This window comes from Numida meleagris, chromosome 1 (genome assembly GCF_002078875.1).
Source record: "Numida meleagris isolate 19003 breed g44 Domestic line chromosome 1, NumMel1.0, whole genome shotgun sequence".
NCBI lineage: Eukaryota > Metazoa > Chordata > Aves > Galliformes > Numididae > Numida > Numida meleagris.
The window spans coordinates 36785483-36801009 of NC_034409.1; the positions used below are offsets into that span (position 1 = coordinate 36785483).

General features: G+C 35.7%; 1 protein-coding gene across 1 annotated transcript in view; it reads right to left on the reverse strand.

The window, feature by feature from the left end:
• The window catches only part of ZFC3H1 (zinc finger C3H1-type containing), a 38736-nt gene continuing 24314 nt past the window's right edge, over nucleotides 1106-15527 (reverse strand). Inside the window, exons 21-35 of the mRNA XM_021385181.1 lie at nucleotides 14801-14984; nucleotides 13236-13422; nucleotides 12594-12785; nucleotides 10685-10922; nucleotides 9431-9536; nucleotides 9154-9352; nucleotides 8586-8680; nucleotides 7530-7640; nucleotides 7024-7128; nucleotides 6770-6935; nucleotides 5968-6068; nucleotides 4758-4859; nucleotides 4124-4163; nucleotides 2071-2133; nucleotides 1106-1945 (exon numbers count right to left, since the gene is read on the reverse strand). Of these exons, the coding sequence (XP_021240856.1) occupies nucleotides 1808-1945; nucleotides 2071-2133; nucleotides 4124-4163; nucleotides 4758-4859; nucleotides 5968-6068; nucleotides 6770-6935; nucleotides 7024-7128; nucleotides 7530-7640; nucleotides 8586-8680; nucleotides 9154-9352; nucleotides 9431-9536; nucleotides 10685-10922; nucleotides 12594-12785; nucleotides 13236-13422; nucleotides 14801-14984 (2027 nt within the window). The 3' untranslated portion in view covers nucleotides 1106-1807. The remainder of the gene's footprint in view (nucleotides 1946-2070; nucleotides 2134-4123; nucleotides 4164-4757; nucleotides 4860-5967; nucleotides 6069-6769; nucleotides 6936-7023; nucleotides 7129-7529; nucleotides 7641-8585; nucleotides 8681-9153; nucleotides 9353-9430; nucleotides 9537-10684; nucleotides 10923-12593; nucleotides 12786-13235; nucleotides 13423-14800; nucleotides 14985-15527) is intronic.

Below are 15527 nucleotides of genomic sequence, written 5' to 3' on the forward strand. Positions count from 1 at the left end.
AAAGAAACAGTCCTACATAAAAGGAAAGCTGAGGCAATAGAATGTGTAAGATAGCATAAAAATTCTATAACCCTTGAGAGCATTCAGCAGAACAGTTAAAATGGTATCACACTAAAAACCTGCGTGCATGTAGGTGTTGCTGAAGATAAATGCAAACAGTTTATCAGTTGAATTTGAAAAAATATGGACAACATGTAAGCCAATGTTTAATTAAGAAGTCTTCTTGTCTGGTAAAACCTTAATTAAATACTGCATGTTTATAGTCTACTTCTTCATTCTGAACTGTATCACTAAGGTAGTTTGAAGAACTCAGTACTACTGTACTACAATGAATGGGTTTGAGCCTGCTTTCTTCATACTGGTTTCGCAGTCTGCAGGAAAACCTGGCCATTAACCTGGGTATTTAAAGTTTTACTTATTAAATAATTTGTTCTTAAATCTTTTTATACATCTTTGTTATTTAAGGTGCGTAATCATCATCTGTTCCCTTACATGAAAAATAGTATTTCCCACTTACCCCTCCTTTAAGAGAGCTGCTTCACAGGTAACTTCAGATACAGGTTCTGAAAACTACTAAAATTTTATGTCACAAGACACTTTCCCTTATTTGCTAAGGTTTAAGACCACTTATTCTGTGTTTTTATAGCATCTGCTTAAGTCATCCATGCAAAAGGTATCCCAATCTTCTTTCAAATGTAATTTTGTACAGACAAAAGAACGGGGAGAAAGCCAACCCAATGCAAACAAGCCCACGACAAATTCAGTAGGCTGGTACGAGCCCTCTGCAATGTACGCAGTGACAGTGGAAAGAGGGCCTCATTTCATTAAAGCTGAAAATAAAAAAAGGTGAAGTGTACTTTCCATTATTGACATGACATTACTGGAAGGAAAATGGGACAGATACGTCTGTGTGTCTGAGGCAAAGGTTAAGAAAACCCTAGTGATATGTAGTTATCCTATATCCACAACACGTAGCTCAACCACACATGCTTATCTTTTGACCAAAATAACAAAAGATTTTTTTTGTATCAACTGAAATTGAAAGTGTCTGTAAAAATAACCAATGCAACATGAATGTAACAATACAAAACAGATCAACATCAACTTTCTTTAAACTGTTAAACTTTATTATAAATTAAAATTTCTTTACAAAAATTGCACATAATTGACCACTCTTAGGTTCTGATGCACTGGCATTTGCAATAGTTTCTTTAATCTTCAAGTTTAATAGTCTCTGCCATGAGTCCAATGCAGAAAAGGGCAGTAAGCAACCCTCTTAGAGCCTTCAAGTGCAACAAGCATACTTGTGGCCACGGCAGTTACACTTTCCTTAAGAGCGGCTGCTTTTGTTTTAAATCCTGTAATGAAAAAGTCTCAAAAAAGGTTTAAAAAAGGAAAAACCCAAAGTGGACTACTTGCTTTTTACTGTAAACACAGCCCAGTAAATTAATCCCAAACACAGATCTCTCAGGCATCAGTGAGAGTGTCAAGTGAATCAGGAACAGCAAAACAAAGAAAACAAAATAAAAACATGAAAAAATAATGTCTGTCATTTTGATTAACTATACTTACGTACACGATGCTATGACAATCTGGCAGGGCCCAGAAGCGAGGCCAGACAGGAGTTCATTTTTCCAGAGAGGAGGGTCATGTTAATTGTTTCCGGCTTCAGGGAAAGCAGACTGGAGACTTGATATGCTCAGCAATACTCATCTGCCTTACGCAGATCTTAGGCATAGATCAGCCTGAAGAATCATTCAACTGATTTTGGCATTTAACAGAACTTATGGCTGCCTGTACCCAGCGTTCAGAGATTCTTGCATTCTGTTCTGCAAGTGTTTAAACTTAAAAGCTCATCTAGGCTGACTCCAACCTCTTGGCACTTGGATACTAGTTTTCTCAGGTTATCAGTTTTACCTCCTCCTGATGCTTCAAACAAGAGTTGCTGCAAGAGATGGGGAAGCAGATATAAGATTTAGCCAAAGCTTGAGCATCACCACATCTAAGGATATGGGATATGCAGAAAATTTACATGAAACCTCAAACTGAATCATAAGGAGAAAACATTACATCTTTCCATAGTGTTGCACATAGAGGTAACTTATGAAGAGCTCTCTGATATAAATGATGGACCTGTAAAATAAAAACAAATATTAAGTCAGCAGAACGCTGTGCAAAGTGATTGATTTAAAACGCAAAAATCAAATGCAATACTTTTTTTTTTAAATCAGAGTTTTTAAAAGGTTTGGATTCAAGTAGTGTTACTACCGAATGAAAAGGCAAGTTCATGTCTGACCTTAATTCTGACCCTTGTATGCACACGATTAATTACATGAAGACAACTATTTCTCTTCACAACTCTTGCCTTGTTCACCGCACAGGATGGAACATGCTCAGAAAAAGCAGCAGCTTACTCTGTCCCTTTCACCATTTAAAATAACTCCAAGGTCTTGCATATTATTGCATACAATCTCAACCCTGCAGTGAAAGTAACTTCCATAGGTTTCCTCCTATGACTTCTATTATCTATCCATGTTTTAACAAGTTTATGCATCTGCAACTCTAGCAAGACAAAATGGCTGTTTTTGTTTATTGTTTATTTTTTTAAAACCATTTTACATCTAGAAAGAAGAGAACCAAAAAGGTTTAATGCAAACATCTACAAAAGCCTCTTTCAACTACTGCTATCTCAAGTACCAACCCCTCAGAGCATAACTGGTTGAGGGGTTTGTTAGCATTTAAAACTTCCATAACCATTTGTATATTCTCTCAGCAATCCTATAAATGAGCTGCTGAAGGGAATGACAGGTTCTCTAGGGGCAGGAAATCCACAATCTGAATCATAATCCACTCTTCAAACAATATTTTAATTGTTTACAACATATTACAGTTATCTGCAACTGTCACTGTTTTGTGCAGTTGTAATGTGCTCACTACATTCCTAACTGGGCATTTCTCCCCCCTCCTCCATCCTCCTGTCCCTAAAAAGAAAATGAATAACTGCACTTCGTGTACCTATTTAAGTGATTTTACTTTGCACTGCATGGTTAGTTAGGTGGCTGCAGAAGAAAGCCACAAGATTTCCTCTGGGTGTAATCCAACTACAATATTTTACATGTGCCTTATTTCTGATTGGTTCATCTTTGAGATGAACTTTGACATCTTTGAGAGTCCTCTTCTGAATTCATTTGAAATATTTTTCCAATTGTATAACTAAATAAAGCAGTGCCCTTTTAAGTCATCAGTCTTACTGTACATATGTAGCGCCTTAAAATGTAGACCTCAATACAATGACTGAAGCAGGGATCTATGACTTAATTGCAGAGGACACAAAATCATCAATACAGAGACAGAATTAAGGTTGAGTACACAACCATGCCTCTGATGTCTCCTGACTGAACTATTTGATCTTATCAACTAAATAACTGTCTACTTGGGAATATTCTTTTTTAATGATGCTAAGAGACAGTAAAAAGGAAAAAGACTTCACATATGTGAATATAACAGTAGCCGTGCTACCCATTATGTGTCAGTTAAAGCTTTAGGACTGTTTTAAAAGAAAAACTGACCGAAGAGAAGGATGCTGAGAAGCAGTCTCTACAAGAATGACATGTAACATGATACCACAGAGAACTAGCTCAGAAATGCTCCCCACACAAACACGCTATATATTAAGAAGTTCATTATTTTAGGAGGAAAGGAGCAGACAGCTTTCAGGGGGATCACTACTTAAACTCTACATACATTTGCTTGGCAGAATCACCATTCCAACTTGTGTAAATGGTAGCAGTTAGCATCTTCCAGCACAAGAAGCCTTTTATCCCTCTATTGTATTTGAAATGCTAGCCATCTCCTCCAGGTTGAACAAAAGAAAGCAGAACACAGGCTCCCCAGTAGAGGAAAGATATAAATAGTATGCAGAAGAACTAAAATATAATCCTTTCTACTTCAATTGCTAAAGGTATTTCTCACACTTGAAGCACGCGCATCCTTGTTTATACACAGAATATTTCAACTACCAAAAAAAAACTTGGGTTTAAGAGGATCACTGCTTTACGTAATGCAAAGAAACAAATCTATAGAATTTTATAACTGTTCATTTTAGTAAAGTGCATTGACTTACTTCTCTTTGTCCCATTAGAAAGCACTCGGCAGCAATGGCTCTGAGAAAAAGAAACAAAAATATTTACTCTTGAATTACTTTAAGTGCCATTATCGGCAGAATACTGATGTGGAATGGATCTACAAATTCCTTGTGAAGAAACTGACTAACTTCCAATGATATTAATCTACAGTGAAAAGACAGAAATAGCCATTTTTTAAAAACAATCTTACATGAGAGCAAGACATTTCAGTGGTTCCCCATTATGAACAAACACTGAAGAAAAAGATCAGTTCAGCATCACTGGATAATGGAGATTACTGCTATTGTGATATATAAAGGGGAGGGTAGAGAGGAGGAGACAGAAGTCAATAGTTGAATTAAAAAAGGCAACTTGTAAATACATCATTCATCTTTATCAGTGTAATATCCATTCACATAAGCTTCTCCAAGAGGGAAATTCCATTCATTTGTAACTGTAAAGACATGACAGTACCTTGTCTGTTGCAACAAAGTAACTGTTTAAATAATAAAATAATGAAAGAGACTTCCAGCACAAGCCCAATTTGAAGGATGTTTCAGATTTACCTTTGTGATGTAAACCTTACAAACAAAAGTAATATCTATGAAAACAGATGTATGACTGTAGCATTACATTTTCCAGATGGCCAGGCATGTTGGGATATTATATGTAAACATCTTGGCTTGCAGTTTCAGAATTTGAATATTGCTCTCCTCCCAGTATCGCAGAAGTAGTCTGTAAAAGGCATTCGTGAGAAAGGAACACTGCTCTAATCACTGGAAGCAGAAAAGCAATGCAAAGATAAAAACACATTATACAAAATATTTTATACCTAATCAACCAAGAGCTGCAGGTAGGAAAAAGAGGCACGACATCACACACAATACTGACAATGTTTTCAGAAAAAAATGCACATTAAGAGACTAACTACATAGTATAAAATCAGAGAGAAAATATGATTTTGGCACATTACAAGATTTACTTTTAGCAACTGTACATTTGAAGGAACCCACGTTAATTCTGCAGTCATAACTACAAGCCACTGTGCAGTCAGTTCTGCTCACCCATTTCATGTAGTATCAACTCGGCCTAAGGAAGCTAAGCTCCACCTAGACAGAACTGCAACTTGGTTTAAAATGCAGCCATTCACGTTCCTACACCAAAGGTAGGTGTGTCATATTCTCTCCCTGCACCAAAACATACTTCCTCCTGTGAAATCTCAGGAGCCCCTACTGAAGACAAATCTAAGCATTCAGGGACTTTTCAAACTTATTCAACAAAATGTTTGTGAGTTCACAGCAGCTGAATGCACTGATATATGAATTTTCTAATCCTGGAAGAATACGTTTTGAAATATTGTTATGTAACAGTCACAGCATGATGTTTACTTTAACTGCTTTTGTTTCCCATAAGATCTTCCCAAAATTAAGGGTGTTTTGTCTTTGCTAAAAAGCATCAAGCCTCAAGGTAACACTGTTATATATCGGTATATCCATTTTATTTTGCTCCACTTTGAAACCATACTTATCATAAATACAAGATCTTAATATACCTCTAACACCTCTCTATATACTTGAAATTTTGATATTTGAACAGATGTACAAAATTGATACATTAACAGTGCCTATGTAATTATAAACGGTGTAGACAGACTAGAACCCTGTGAAATACTAGAAAGAGATTCAGAAGATGTCAGAAGGCACAATGTCTCAAAAAACATGCAGTATGAGGAAAAGGTTTCACTTTTCTAGTAGAAGTCAAATCATGTGCATCTTGCAATCTTGTACAAAAAAGGAGTACTGATACTAACCAGTTCATCTTGCTTACATGTATTTCTACATACCTCAGTGCAAGTCCAGGATTAGCAGGCATGATAGAACAAAACCTTTCCAAGGTTTTGGAATGTTGAGATTTTGGAATGCAGCTCAAGTAGAAGAGAACTACCTGTAAGATTTGAATGAGATTAATATTAATCTGCTCTATAGATGGCTAATTTTGCTAAGAATAATGGAGAAGCAAACTACAAACTTTGTGACTAAAATACTTGAACACCCACAAGCCTTATCCCCTCAGTGGTGCAGAAATCAATTCATACAGAAGCTAATACCACTAATATTTCAGTCCTTCCAGCTCATATTCAGTAAGTAAAAAGAAATGCACTGGGTGTTAGCAAAATGGGACATGGGATTTACAGATCCAGCACAAAACTCATTGTAAGTGCTCATCTTGATCCTTCCCTTACTGTTTTCTTTTGTTTCTCAACCACAGTGATCAAAACTGACAGCTTAAATACTGTTTTCATCCTCCAGTGTTAGAGCCCTGCAGACCCCTCTTGCTCAACCATCTCTTAGACTCTCCTTTACAGTTTCTCTTCTCACAAAGACATAATAGTTTGTCATTAAGAGCTGTATTCACACAGTATCAAAACATGTCACTTATTTAAGCTTCTCTTATCCTCTATTCAAGTCACTGCTAGACAGTTTTCTGCTTGGAACACTATACTCTCCTCAGATATTTCTTTTTTATTAATTCCTAGCTGTCACTGTACATATAGTACCAATGCTGTATTATGACAATTAGAAATACCTGTCAAAAGGATATCAGTCTTTTTGTTCGATCAAAAATGCCCACGCAGATGTTTTTACCTTGTTATGAAACTCGTAATTGGTCCAATAATCAGCAGCACTAAAAGGAATTGGGTATCGTGTGGGGACCGTAACCAGACATCTGTTCACTAGGTCAGTAAAAAGCTTGAATTCTTGAACTTTGTTGTTGGATCCAACAACCTTGCTATTCATAAAAACAAGGTAACTGGAAGAAAAGAAAAAAAAAAGATAGTTCTGGTGGCCTTCACTGAGTAGTCTGGAGATTAAATTACCTTCCTCCCCTAACAACTTACTCCAGCCAGATGTTCTGAACAATTTCCTGCTGCATCACTGCACCAAGAGCGGCTTCATAAGCATCCAGCGCTTCACTAACACTCGCGTGAAGAGACTGGCACAAACTGTTTACATTAAAAGTTCAAAAAAGTTATGTTACTAACACAATGCACACTCTTCTATATTAAGATTCAGAAACAAAGAACTTTCCTTTCTGAGATAAACTGAAAGCTGGTTTTTTTTTGTTCAACAGCACAATGTACTAATTTTATCAGAAAGTATATTAAAATGGGTAAATCTCAACTGCTTATAAGGAATAACATTTAAAATGCAACTCACAATTTAAACAGAAATAATATCTACTGTCTTCCATTCTTGTACTGTATTTCTTCTATTAATTCTTATAGTAAGAGTGCTCTGACAAAACCCAAAGTGACACATCCTCAGTAAATAACGTTCTGCAACTGAAAACTCCATTTACTCAGACCCAATAGCCGTTTTTCAGAAGTACTTCAAAAAGCCTCACCAGTAGATCTGCCAAAGATATGGGATTTGCTGGTTTACAATGTCATCTGTAAGATGCTCCTTATAGAGAGGTGCTGTAAATTCAATTGGCATTGGAAAATTCAAGAGATATCTAAAAGAGAAAAAGCAGTTATAAATGATAACATCCCTCTATACTGAAGACTCCTACATGGATATATCATTTAGTTTAGAATCTCAATACAGGAGATGCATTAAGAAGATGCATTTACTGTTTTTATAGTTTAACACTATCCAGAAAGATTTATGTAAGAAAGTATTACATAAAATCATAGAAATAGTTTATAAAGAAAGCATGTTATTCCATTATGTGATACGATAAAAGTTTCTCTCTCTGGCGCAACTATCAAAACCTAGGATACAGTTGCCTACCTACTGTCAGCCACACTGCATTACCAGTATTAAAGTCAATGTAAACAAACACAACCAGGAATAAAAAGCTAACACCCAACTTCGAGGTAAAAACATTTCATGGCCTTATCTACATTTAAGCTTTAGCAAATAAGTTCTTCCTTTGAAAGCCTTCAAAGGCAGCTAGCTTTCTTTTACAGACTTCCTGAAGTTCTCAAGTATGCAAGCTTCCTATAGTCAAGTAGGTGCCTAAAATTCAGACACAGTTTCAGCAGACTGCTTACCAACCTTCACTTTTTCAGCAACAACAGTCTGTTCATTAACAGCATCGACCTCTGGATTGAGGTCTTTTGTAAATGCCCTAAATATCAAGTTTAAGGTATGAAGTTTCATGCTTCCAGCTTTGAAAAAACAACTTTGGTATAGAACATATTTGACAGATTCCCTTTTTCCTCACGTTCAGATATTAAATTTGCTGACTGCTTCATCTTTAAATTCTTATGGCTTTACAATTTAGTTATGAAAGCATAAACAACTAGTACAAACCTTAGAAACTATTAAAGCATAATTCACTTAAGTTTTACTACAATTTGCCAAGCTAAAAGCAAAAGAACTGCAGACTGTTCTATTTTTCAAGAAAAAGTCAGTATTACCAAACCTCAAATGGAAAATAATACTGTAAACATACCTTAAGAGATCCATGGAATCATGCTGTTGGTAGGTATTCTCAAAGAAAGCTGCCACAAAATCTTGCAACAGTGGAAGAACACTGCCTGACCTTTCCTGTTTTTTGTTGGTTTTTTAAATTGAAAAAATTAAATCAGACATCAAGCTGAAGCTGACAAGAAAAACTTAAGCACAATAAATAAGCGCTGTCTATCTCTGTAATTCTCCTTTACCTTCAATCTCTCAAGAATAACGTTTAATTAAGTCAGTCAGCAAGTAGAAGGAAAAAAGGAAAACATATTACAAGACTCACTATTACTGTCTATTATTATTGCATTGCGTAAGGATATTAACATTGGATTAGAACAAACAGTCTGAGGTATAAGTTTATCCATGCATACAATTCCTCTGGCTACATTAAATCTTGTCAAAAATCTTGACTGTTCTATATTAAATTCATATAAAGGAGAACTAGACATTACAAAAACATCAAATTGATTAATCTTCGTAAGTGCTTGAAACAACATGCAACCCCCAAAACCTTATAAAGCCAGCAGGCCAACAGAAACAGTTTTGGGGTGGGGTATTACCTGTGAAACAAGGAATTTACACAACTGATAAAAAATTTCTGCATTCTGAGGATTTGTCTCAAATGCTCCAATCCACATTCCATAGGCAACATCACTCTGCTCCATCTGCAAATATAAGGTGGCCAAACTCTCCAAGAGCAGACAGTTGTTAGGGCAGAGCTCCAATAAAGATCTACAAAGTTCTGCTGCAGACTCCCACCTTAAATAAAAGGTAAAGGTTACATTTAAGAAAGTAGAGTTGAGCACTCCCAATTCAAAGTGTCTGGAAACATCTTACCTCTCAAGAAGCTTCAAGAGAGCTATCATGTTCCTATAGAGAGGAAAGCATATAGCTATTCTTTTCTCAGCCTCAAGGCTTTCATCAGTACATGTTTTGACTGCATCTTCAAAACAAAAATATTAAAATCAACACCTTAGAACCTCAAGTAATGTCAAGAGTTACTTAAAGCTTTAACATCGTAAAAATTATCCCTTAACAATCACAAAAATATGAAAGCATGGGAAGTTCTGAGAGCAATGCTCTTGCAAGCTATTAGAAACAGGAAGATGACCATTGTTGGAAAAGTTTTTTTTTTTTAATTAACATACCACCTCATTCATTTAAACACAACAGCAAAACATACTCAGAAATAGAACAGGAAACATCCTACCAGTGAATTGCTAAGTTATACTACAAATGACAGTATATCATCATCTTCTTAGAACTACATAGCAGTAACTTCAGCATAGCTGCTGAAATCAGCTCTGTTGAGGCAAGAACTAATAGGGGCAATTTTTTTTTAATGTTAAGAAAAACAAAAGTTACTAAATACCAATACTAAACAACGCATTATCGTGGCTAGAGTACCTCCACTCCTATAGGTGGTGTATCTACAGAGATTATGCTTGAATATTTATTCACACACTGCATTATCATCTGCAGCATACTTAAACTCAGCAGCAGTTCAATATTAGCGAAGCTAACACACTAAGTACTGACATTCAAACAACATTAGTATAAAGTCTCCCTTTGGCAGCACCAAAGTCAATTCAATTTCTTCCAGTATCTTCATTAGATATCTTTTAAAAAGTTACCCCATTTATTTAAACTCCAAATGAAGACAGAGGCTTTGCTCTGCCTCTTCTAAGGAACCGTACTAATCTTCCAGTAAAATAGGTTTCTAACTGATACACCCCACTGGGGATCAGGCGGGAATGGAAGACAGATCATGAGCACAGAAGCTTGTCTCCAAAAATAAGCAATGCCATGCTGTCACAAGTCACTGTTCCCCATCTTGACAGAATATCACACATCAGAGAAGAAAAGCTACAGCTTTGAACCACAGATGAAAAAGTGTGTGCATTAAGTATCCAAACCATGGACTTTCCTTATTCTTCTGTTCAAATCAAGATGAAATATTCACTGGATCAATCCCAGTCGTTTAACATCGCAGCAGTATCACACCACCAATGAAATTTTAGAAGTTGTATGACTTTTTACAGATCAAAAAATATAAGTAATGTATTGAGTAGTTTACTTCCTTACCCTTACCTTCAAACATAGCTAACAGTGTATCAGGATCAGTCTTCACATCTTGAACTGTTTGCCATGGTATTAGAAATGGCTCTTTGTTCATTATCCTTGAGGGACCGACGTTAGCTGGATCATAAAACTTGACTGGGAGAATGTTGAATTCGATTAAATGTATGTAAGACAGCCAAGCCAAGCAACGGTCACTTAAAGTAAGGCGTTCTGATATTATCTTTTCATTTGCTGATTTTAAAGCATCCTGTAAAGGTTAGAAGAAATGCATTATACGTTTTAACCAAAGAATCTTTTAGATCTAAGAATGAGGAAAGGAAACAGGAAAAGTTCTAATGTTTCAAATCTTTCCCATGGAAAAGAAAAAATAATTTATGCCCAATCAAGATTAACTTTGGCTTAAGTAAATGTGTGACTATATCCCAGAAATACACAGCTACATAATTTCTACTAATTGTTTTAGAAAAACTGCTAAGGATTTTTCTTTTGCCAAGGGAACAAAGAATGACTTTGAAACATTGCATCTCCCAACACATTTTCAAGCAGTATTCTGCTTCTCGGTAATATTTCCGGTACGCTTTTTTGAACAGCCACATGCAAAACTAAAACAGCCCAGTTAAATTGGGAGATCTCAAATAAAATAATTAGAGCAAGCAATGAGACAAAATCTAAACACAGCTGCTCCTGAAACAGAACAGAATGTCATGGCTAGATATATGCCAACTTTTTTTTCTGGAAAAATGTAGCATGAGCTAAGAATGCACTTTCAAAGGAAATGAAGTACTTGAAAATTTAAGCAAAATTCAGCAAGGTATTTCTTGAGTAAAAGGCAAAATGTTTTTGAAACTTCAGTTTTCATACATCCACCCTTCAAAATATTTTAGAAAATTTTCTTTCAAGTTTCTAAAGAGAAGTATTACCACTCAGTTTCAAGAAGCATTTTTACCTAGAGATTTTCTCTTATTAAATAAAGTTAGATAATCTCTCCTCACTATAGTCTTTTTCAGCAACACATTACAGGTGAACATTTACAAAATACGTGCTTTGGTTTAATACTTCAAAGTAAAGGTAAGGAAAACCAATCCATGTTCTCTCCTCATGCACTCTAGACTTCCATTTCAGCTCAACACAAACCAAATCATTGGTACTGCTGCCTTTAGAATAGCTGCTGGAGTAAGTCAACACAGCATTATAATTTTCCATTTAAAACTGAGCTAGAAAAAAAGCATTAACAACCTTAAAACAACCAAGAAAAATGTTTAAGATACAGCAAGCAATAAATGCCCCCTGCCGGAAGGAATGAAAACTTCGTGGTAGAAATTACAGCAGTTTCAAGTTTCAGTGGGAGCTGATCTCACCTTCAACCCCTTTTTGTGGACTACAGGACAGTAACAGCAACCTGAATTCTCTCTGCAGTCACAATAAAAGCCTGAGATAAAACGTTATAGTTCACAGGATCTCCGATGTCTGATGTAACAGTCTCCAATTTTTGAAGCAGGGGTAAAAAGGCAAAATAACATGATACTACGCTCTTCCAAAAAGGGTAACTAAACTGACCATTTCTGTAGCAACAAGAAACATCTGAATACCTAAACAATGCCAACATTCCAAGGTCCCTAAAGAAGAACTCTGCTGCTAACCAGAGATTACAAACTAAAGCAATTCCCTAGCAGTATTATGAGGCACAGCGCACACCCTAGGCTATTAGCAACCCAATGCAAGAGAAAACATGCAACAAAAAAACTAAGTGTATATGCAAATTTGCAATGATATTGTATTTTAAAAACACAAGTCCCTAGGAGAATTCCTCTAACAAAGATAAGATGCAACAGCTCTTCTAAAGTTGATACTATTGGAGCCACAGACATAAGAAAGATGAAGGTAAAGACAAATCCTAGGGTGGTGACTTGGAAGTTACCTGCAGCAGAACAAGAGCATTCTGATATCTTCCTGTAAACAAGCTTAAGTGAACTCTGTAGAGAAGAGTCTCCAGAAGCTGGAACGACAAGAGATTGGGATTCTCCTCTCCTTCAGTCACTCCCATTAGGAACTGCAGCATCCTCCCACATACATAGTCTTTTCCATCAAAGGAACTCTCCAAATTCAAGAACTAGAGAAAAATAATGCATATTAAAGGAATACTTGCAGAGCTTCAAGGTTAAGTTTAAAATAACACGAATCACATACTTGAATAATGTAATTTACCACCTTATGAACAATTTTTCCCCTTCTCCACGTACCAAAACCTCAGAAAACAATTAAAATATTAATGATCAACTTCCTATATTCTTGTGAACATTTAAATTTTGCAAATGTATGTAAAAAAACAGCAGATGAGACATCCGCATTTTAAATAACTGATTACCTGAGGAAATAATTACTATTTCCACAAACATGCTGCAAACAGAACTCTGAATCACTTCTTTGTAAGTAGTGCAGAACTTTCACAAAGGTCTTAAATAAGCCAGTGCAATACAAGTTTTTCCTTTCGTACTTCCCTGACACATCTTCTACAGAAGGAAATGCATACCTATGCGAACATTTGACATTTTTTACTTACTGTCCACCAGATTTGATAGGATGGGGCATATTCCACTGCTGTTTCACACATTTCCTGTATCTCCTCCTTTGTTCCTCTTTTTGAAAAGAGTCTGAGGTAATGACACCAAATCTCAGGATTTTCTTTGTTGTTCTCAAGAGCTCGAGCCAAAACATTTAGAGCAGAATCCAAGCACTCTGATGATGAGCTGTGAAAATTAAGTGATAATAAAAATATTTAAAAAAACAGACCTACTATTACTTTTTGAGTATTAAGACTCGTACAACAGAAATAGAAAAATAAAATTGAAAAATATATGCTTATAATTAGAACGGAATTGACAGGCAGCTATATTTAGCTTTTTTAAGCATGTACTGTCCTTTCCTATTACGAAGTTTTTCAACTTTCAGCAAGTGTTCGTCCTTCAATGGTTATTACATGCAATTGTTAGAGTTCATGGAAAAAGCTCCCCCTCCAAGAAAAATCAATTTTAATTGAAAATAGCTAAGATTTATCTATAAGCAGAAGTTTCAAGTTCCAATCATACAAATATATTCATATCACACAGGCTCAAAAATCCTAAGCAGAAATTTCAAAAGCTTAGTAAAGCATGTTAGAATATTTTTCTTACATATTACATTTACTATGTCAGCACATATTGCATTTTTTCCAGGTTTCTGAAATTCTTCATCTCTTAAGCATGTGAAGAAAAAAGTATAATTTGCTTCTACATAACTATCATGAAATGATACCAGAAAAGCAAAAAAAAACAACTAAATCTCAAAACAAAGAGCTAAACTTCAACTTATAACTAAATCTCTTTAAGACCACAGAAAGCTTCCGGGACCACATTTATTTTAGAAGCATCTTTATAAATTACTTTGCACAGACATTAATAAAAACACCTGTTCTGAAGTTAGACTAAAACAGTTAATTATGTTCAAGACTCAAATCTTCCCTGCAACTCCTTCTCTTAGCAGCTCACATCAGGAAAAGCCTAAAAGCACTGCCAACTACTAAACCACTCCGTTTGTTAAGAGTAATACCAAGGCGGTCCTGGGGAAGATGGGTTAACAAAAACCATACATTATCTTCCATTGTGTTTTCTCCTTTCTCTTTTTCTGGTCTTTTTCTTACTATGCTTATGATTTAATAAGTGTGCTCTCTTCAGATTGGTAGTATTTTTCTTGGTACACAGGCTTTTCCATTTCTAACCCACATGTTTCAGGTGATCCACTCTCACCGTCACCACTGCTGAAATGCATCACCCACCACCTCACTGTGGTGGTCTCCATAAACATGTTTGTCATCGATGAACATCACTGGGTGCCTTTTTTCCACATGGAAGAATTCAATGACACACCTTTGCTTCATACCACCACCATCTGCCTCTGACATCATGGGCCAACATAAATAGGAAGCATTACTTTAAAAAAAAAATACGAGGGCTGCTCTTAATCTGCTTTTAAGGAATGAATTATTTATATCTTCAATGAAGAAAGTTCCTTAACATCAGAAAAGAAGCTCGATTACAGCTGCATGGGTAAAGCATAAAATCAAAACTAAAATGTAAAAAGCAGACTTACCCTTCATTTTGGTTCAAGTACTTATATGCAAGTTTAATCCAAAGCTGTACATTGCAGGGATTTTCTTGGACGCTTGCCTCCAAGTTGGAAATGTCATCAGTCTCACTTGTAAAATATCGGATATCATCTGGAGTCACAACAGTATCAAGAGCTGGAATTCTTTTTTTATGTTCTGTAGGGTGGGCTGCAAATTAAAAAAAAAATCATCTTTCTTTTCAAAACAGAAGTGACTTGTCACTGCACAATTCATACAAGGAGTGACATTTACATATACACTAAATTTAGCCATAGACAAGAGCAAAATATGGTTACTTCAGCACCTTTAAAATTTAAAACTGTGTAACAAGTAGAAGACCAGTTATACTTAACATGCGAAGGCAAGAAATAAATAGCAATAAACACTGTTTCTTTGGCCAAAAGACACCAACTAAGTAGCATTAAGAAATGGACATTTATGTCAAAGAACAGATTATCTCAAAAATCATTTATACAGGATTTGCCAAGAAATCCCAAAGCTCCCACTTCAATATTTAGTCATATTTCAGGTTACTGATGCTCAAGCAAGCTTCCTAGTCTCAAATGATGTTTAAGAGCAGCTTTTCTTTTTACCTCCTGATCTCATCACTAAGGATCAACGCTGTACAAATTTAAGTTAACATGAAGTTTACCACATTTTACAGTTCTGGAAAAAAAAATCAGAATCTTTTGGCAAAGCTGTAACATTCCA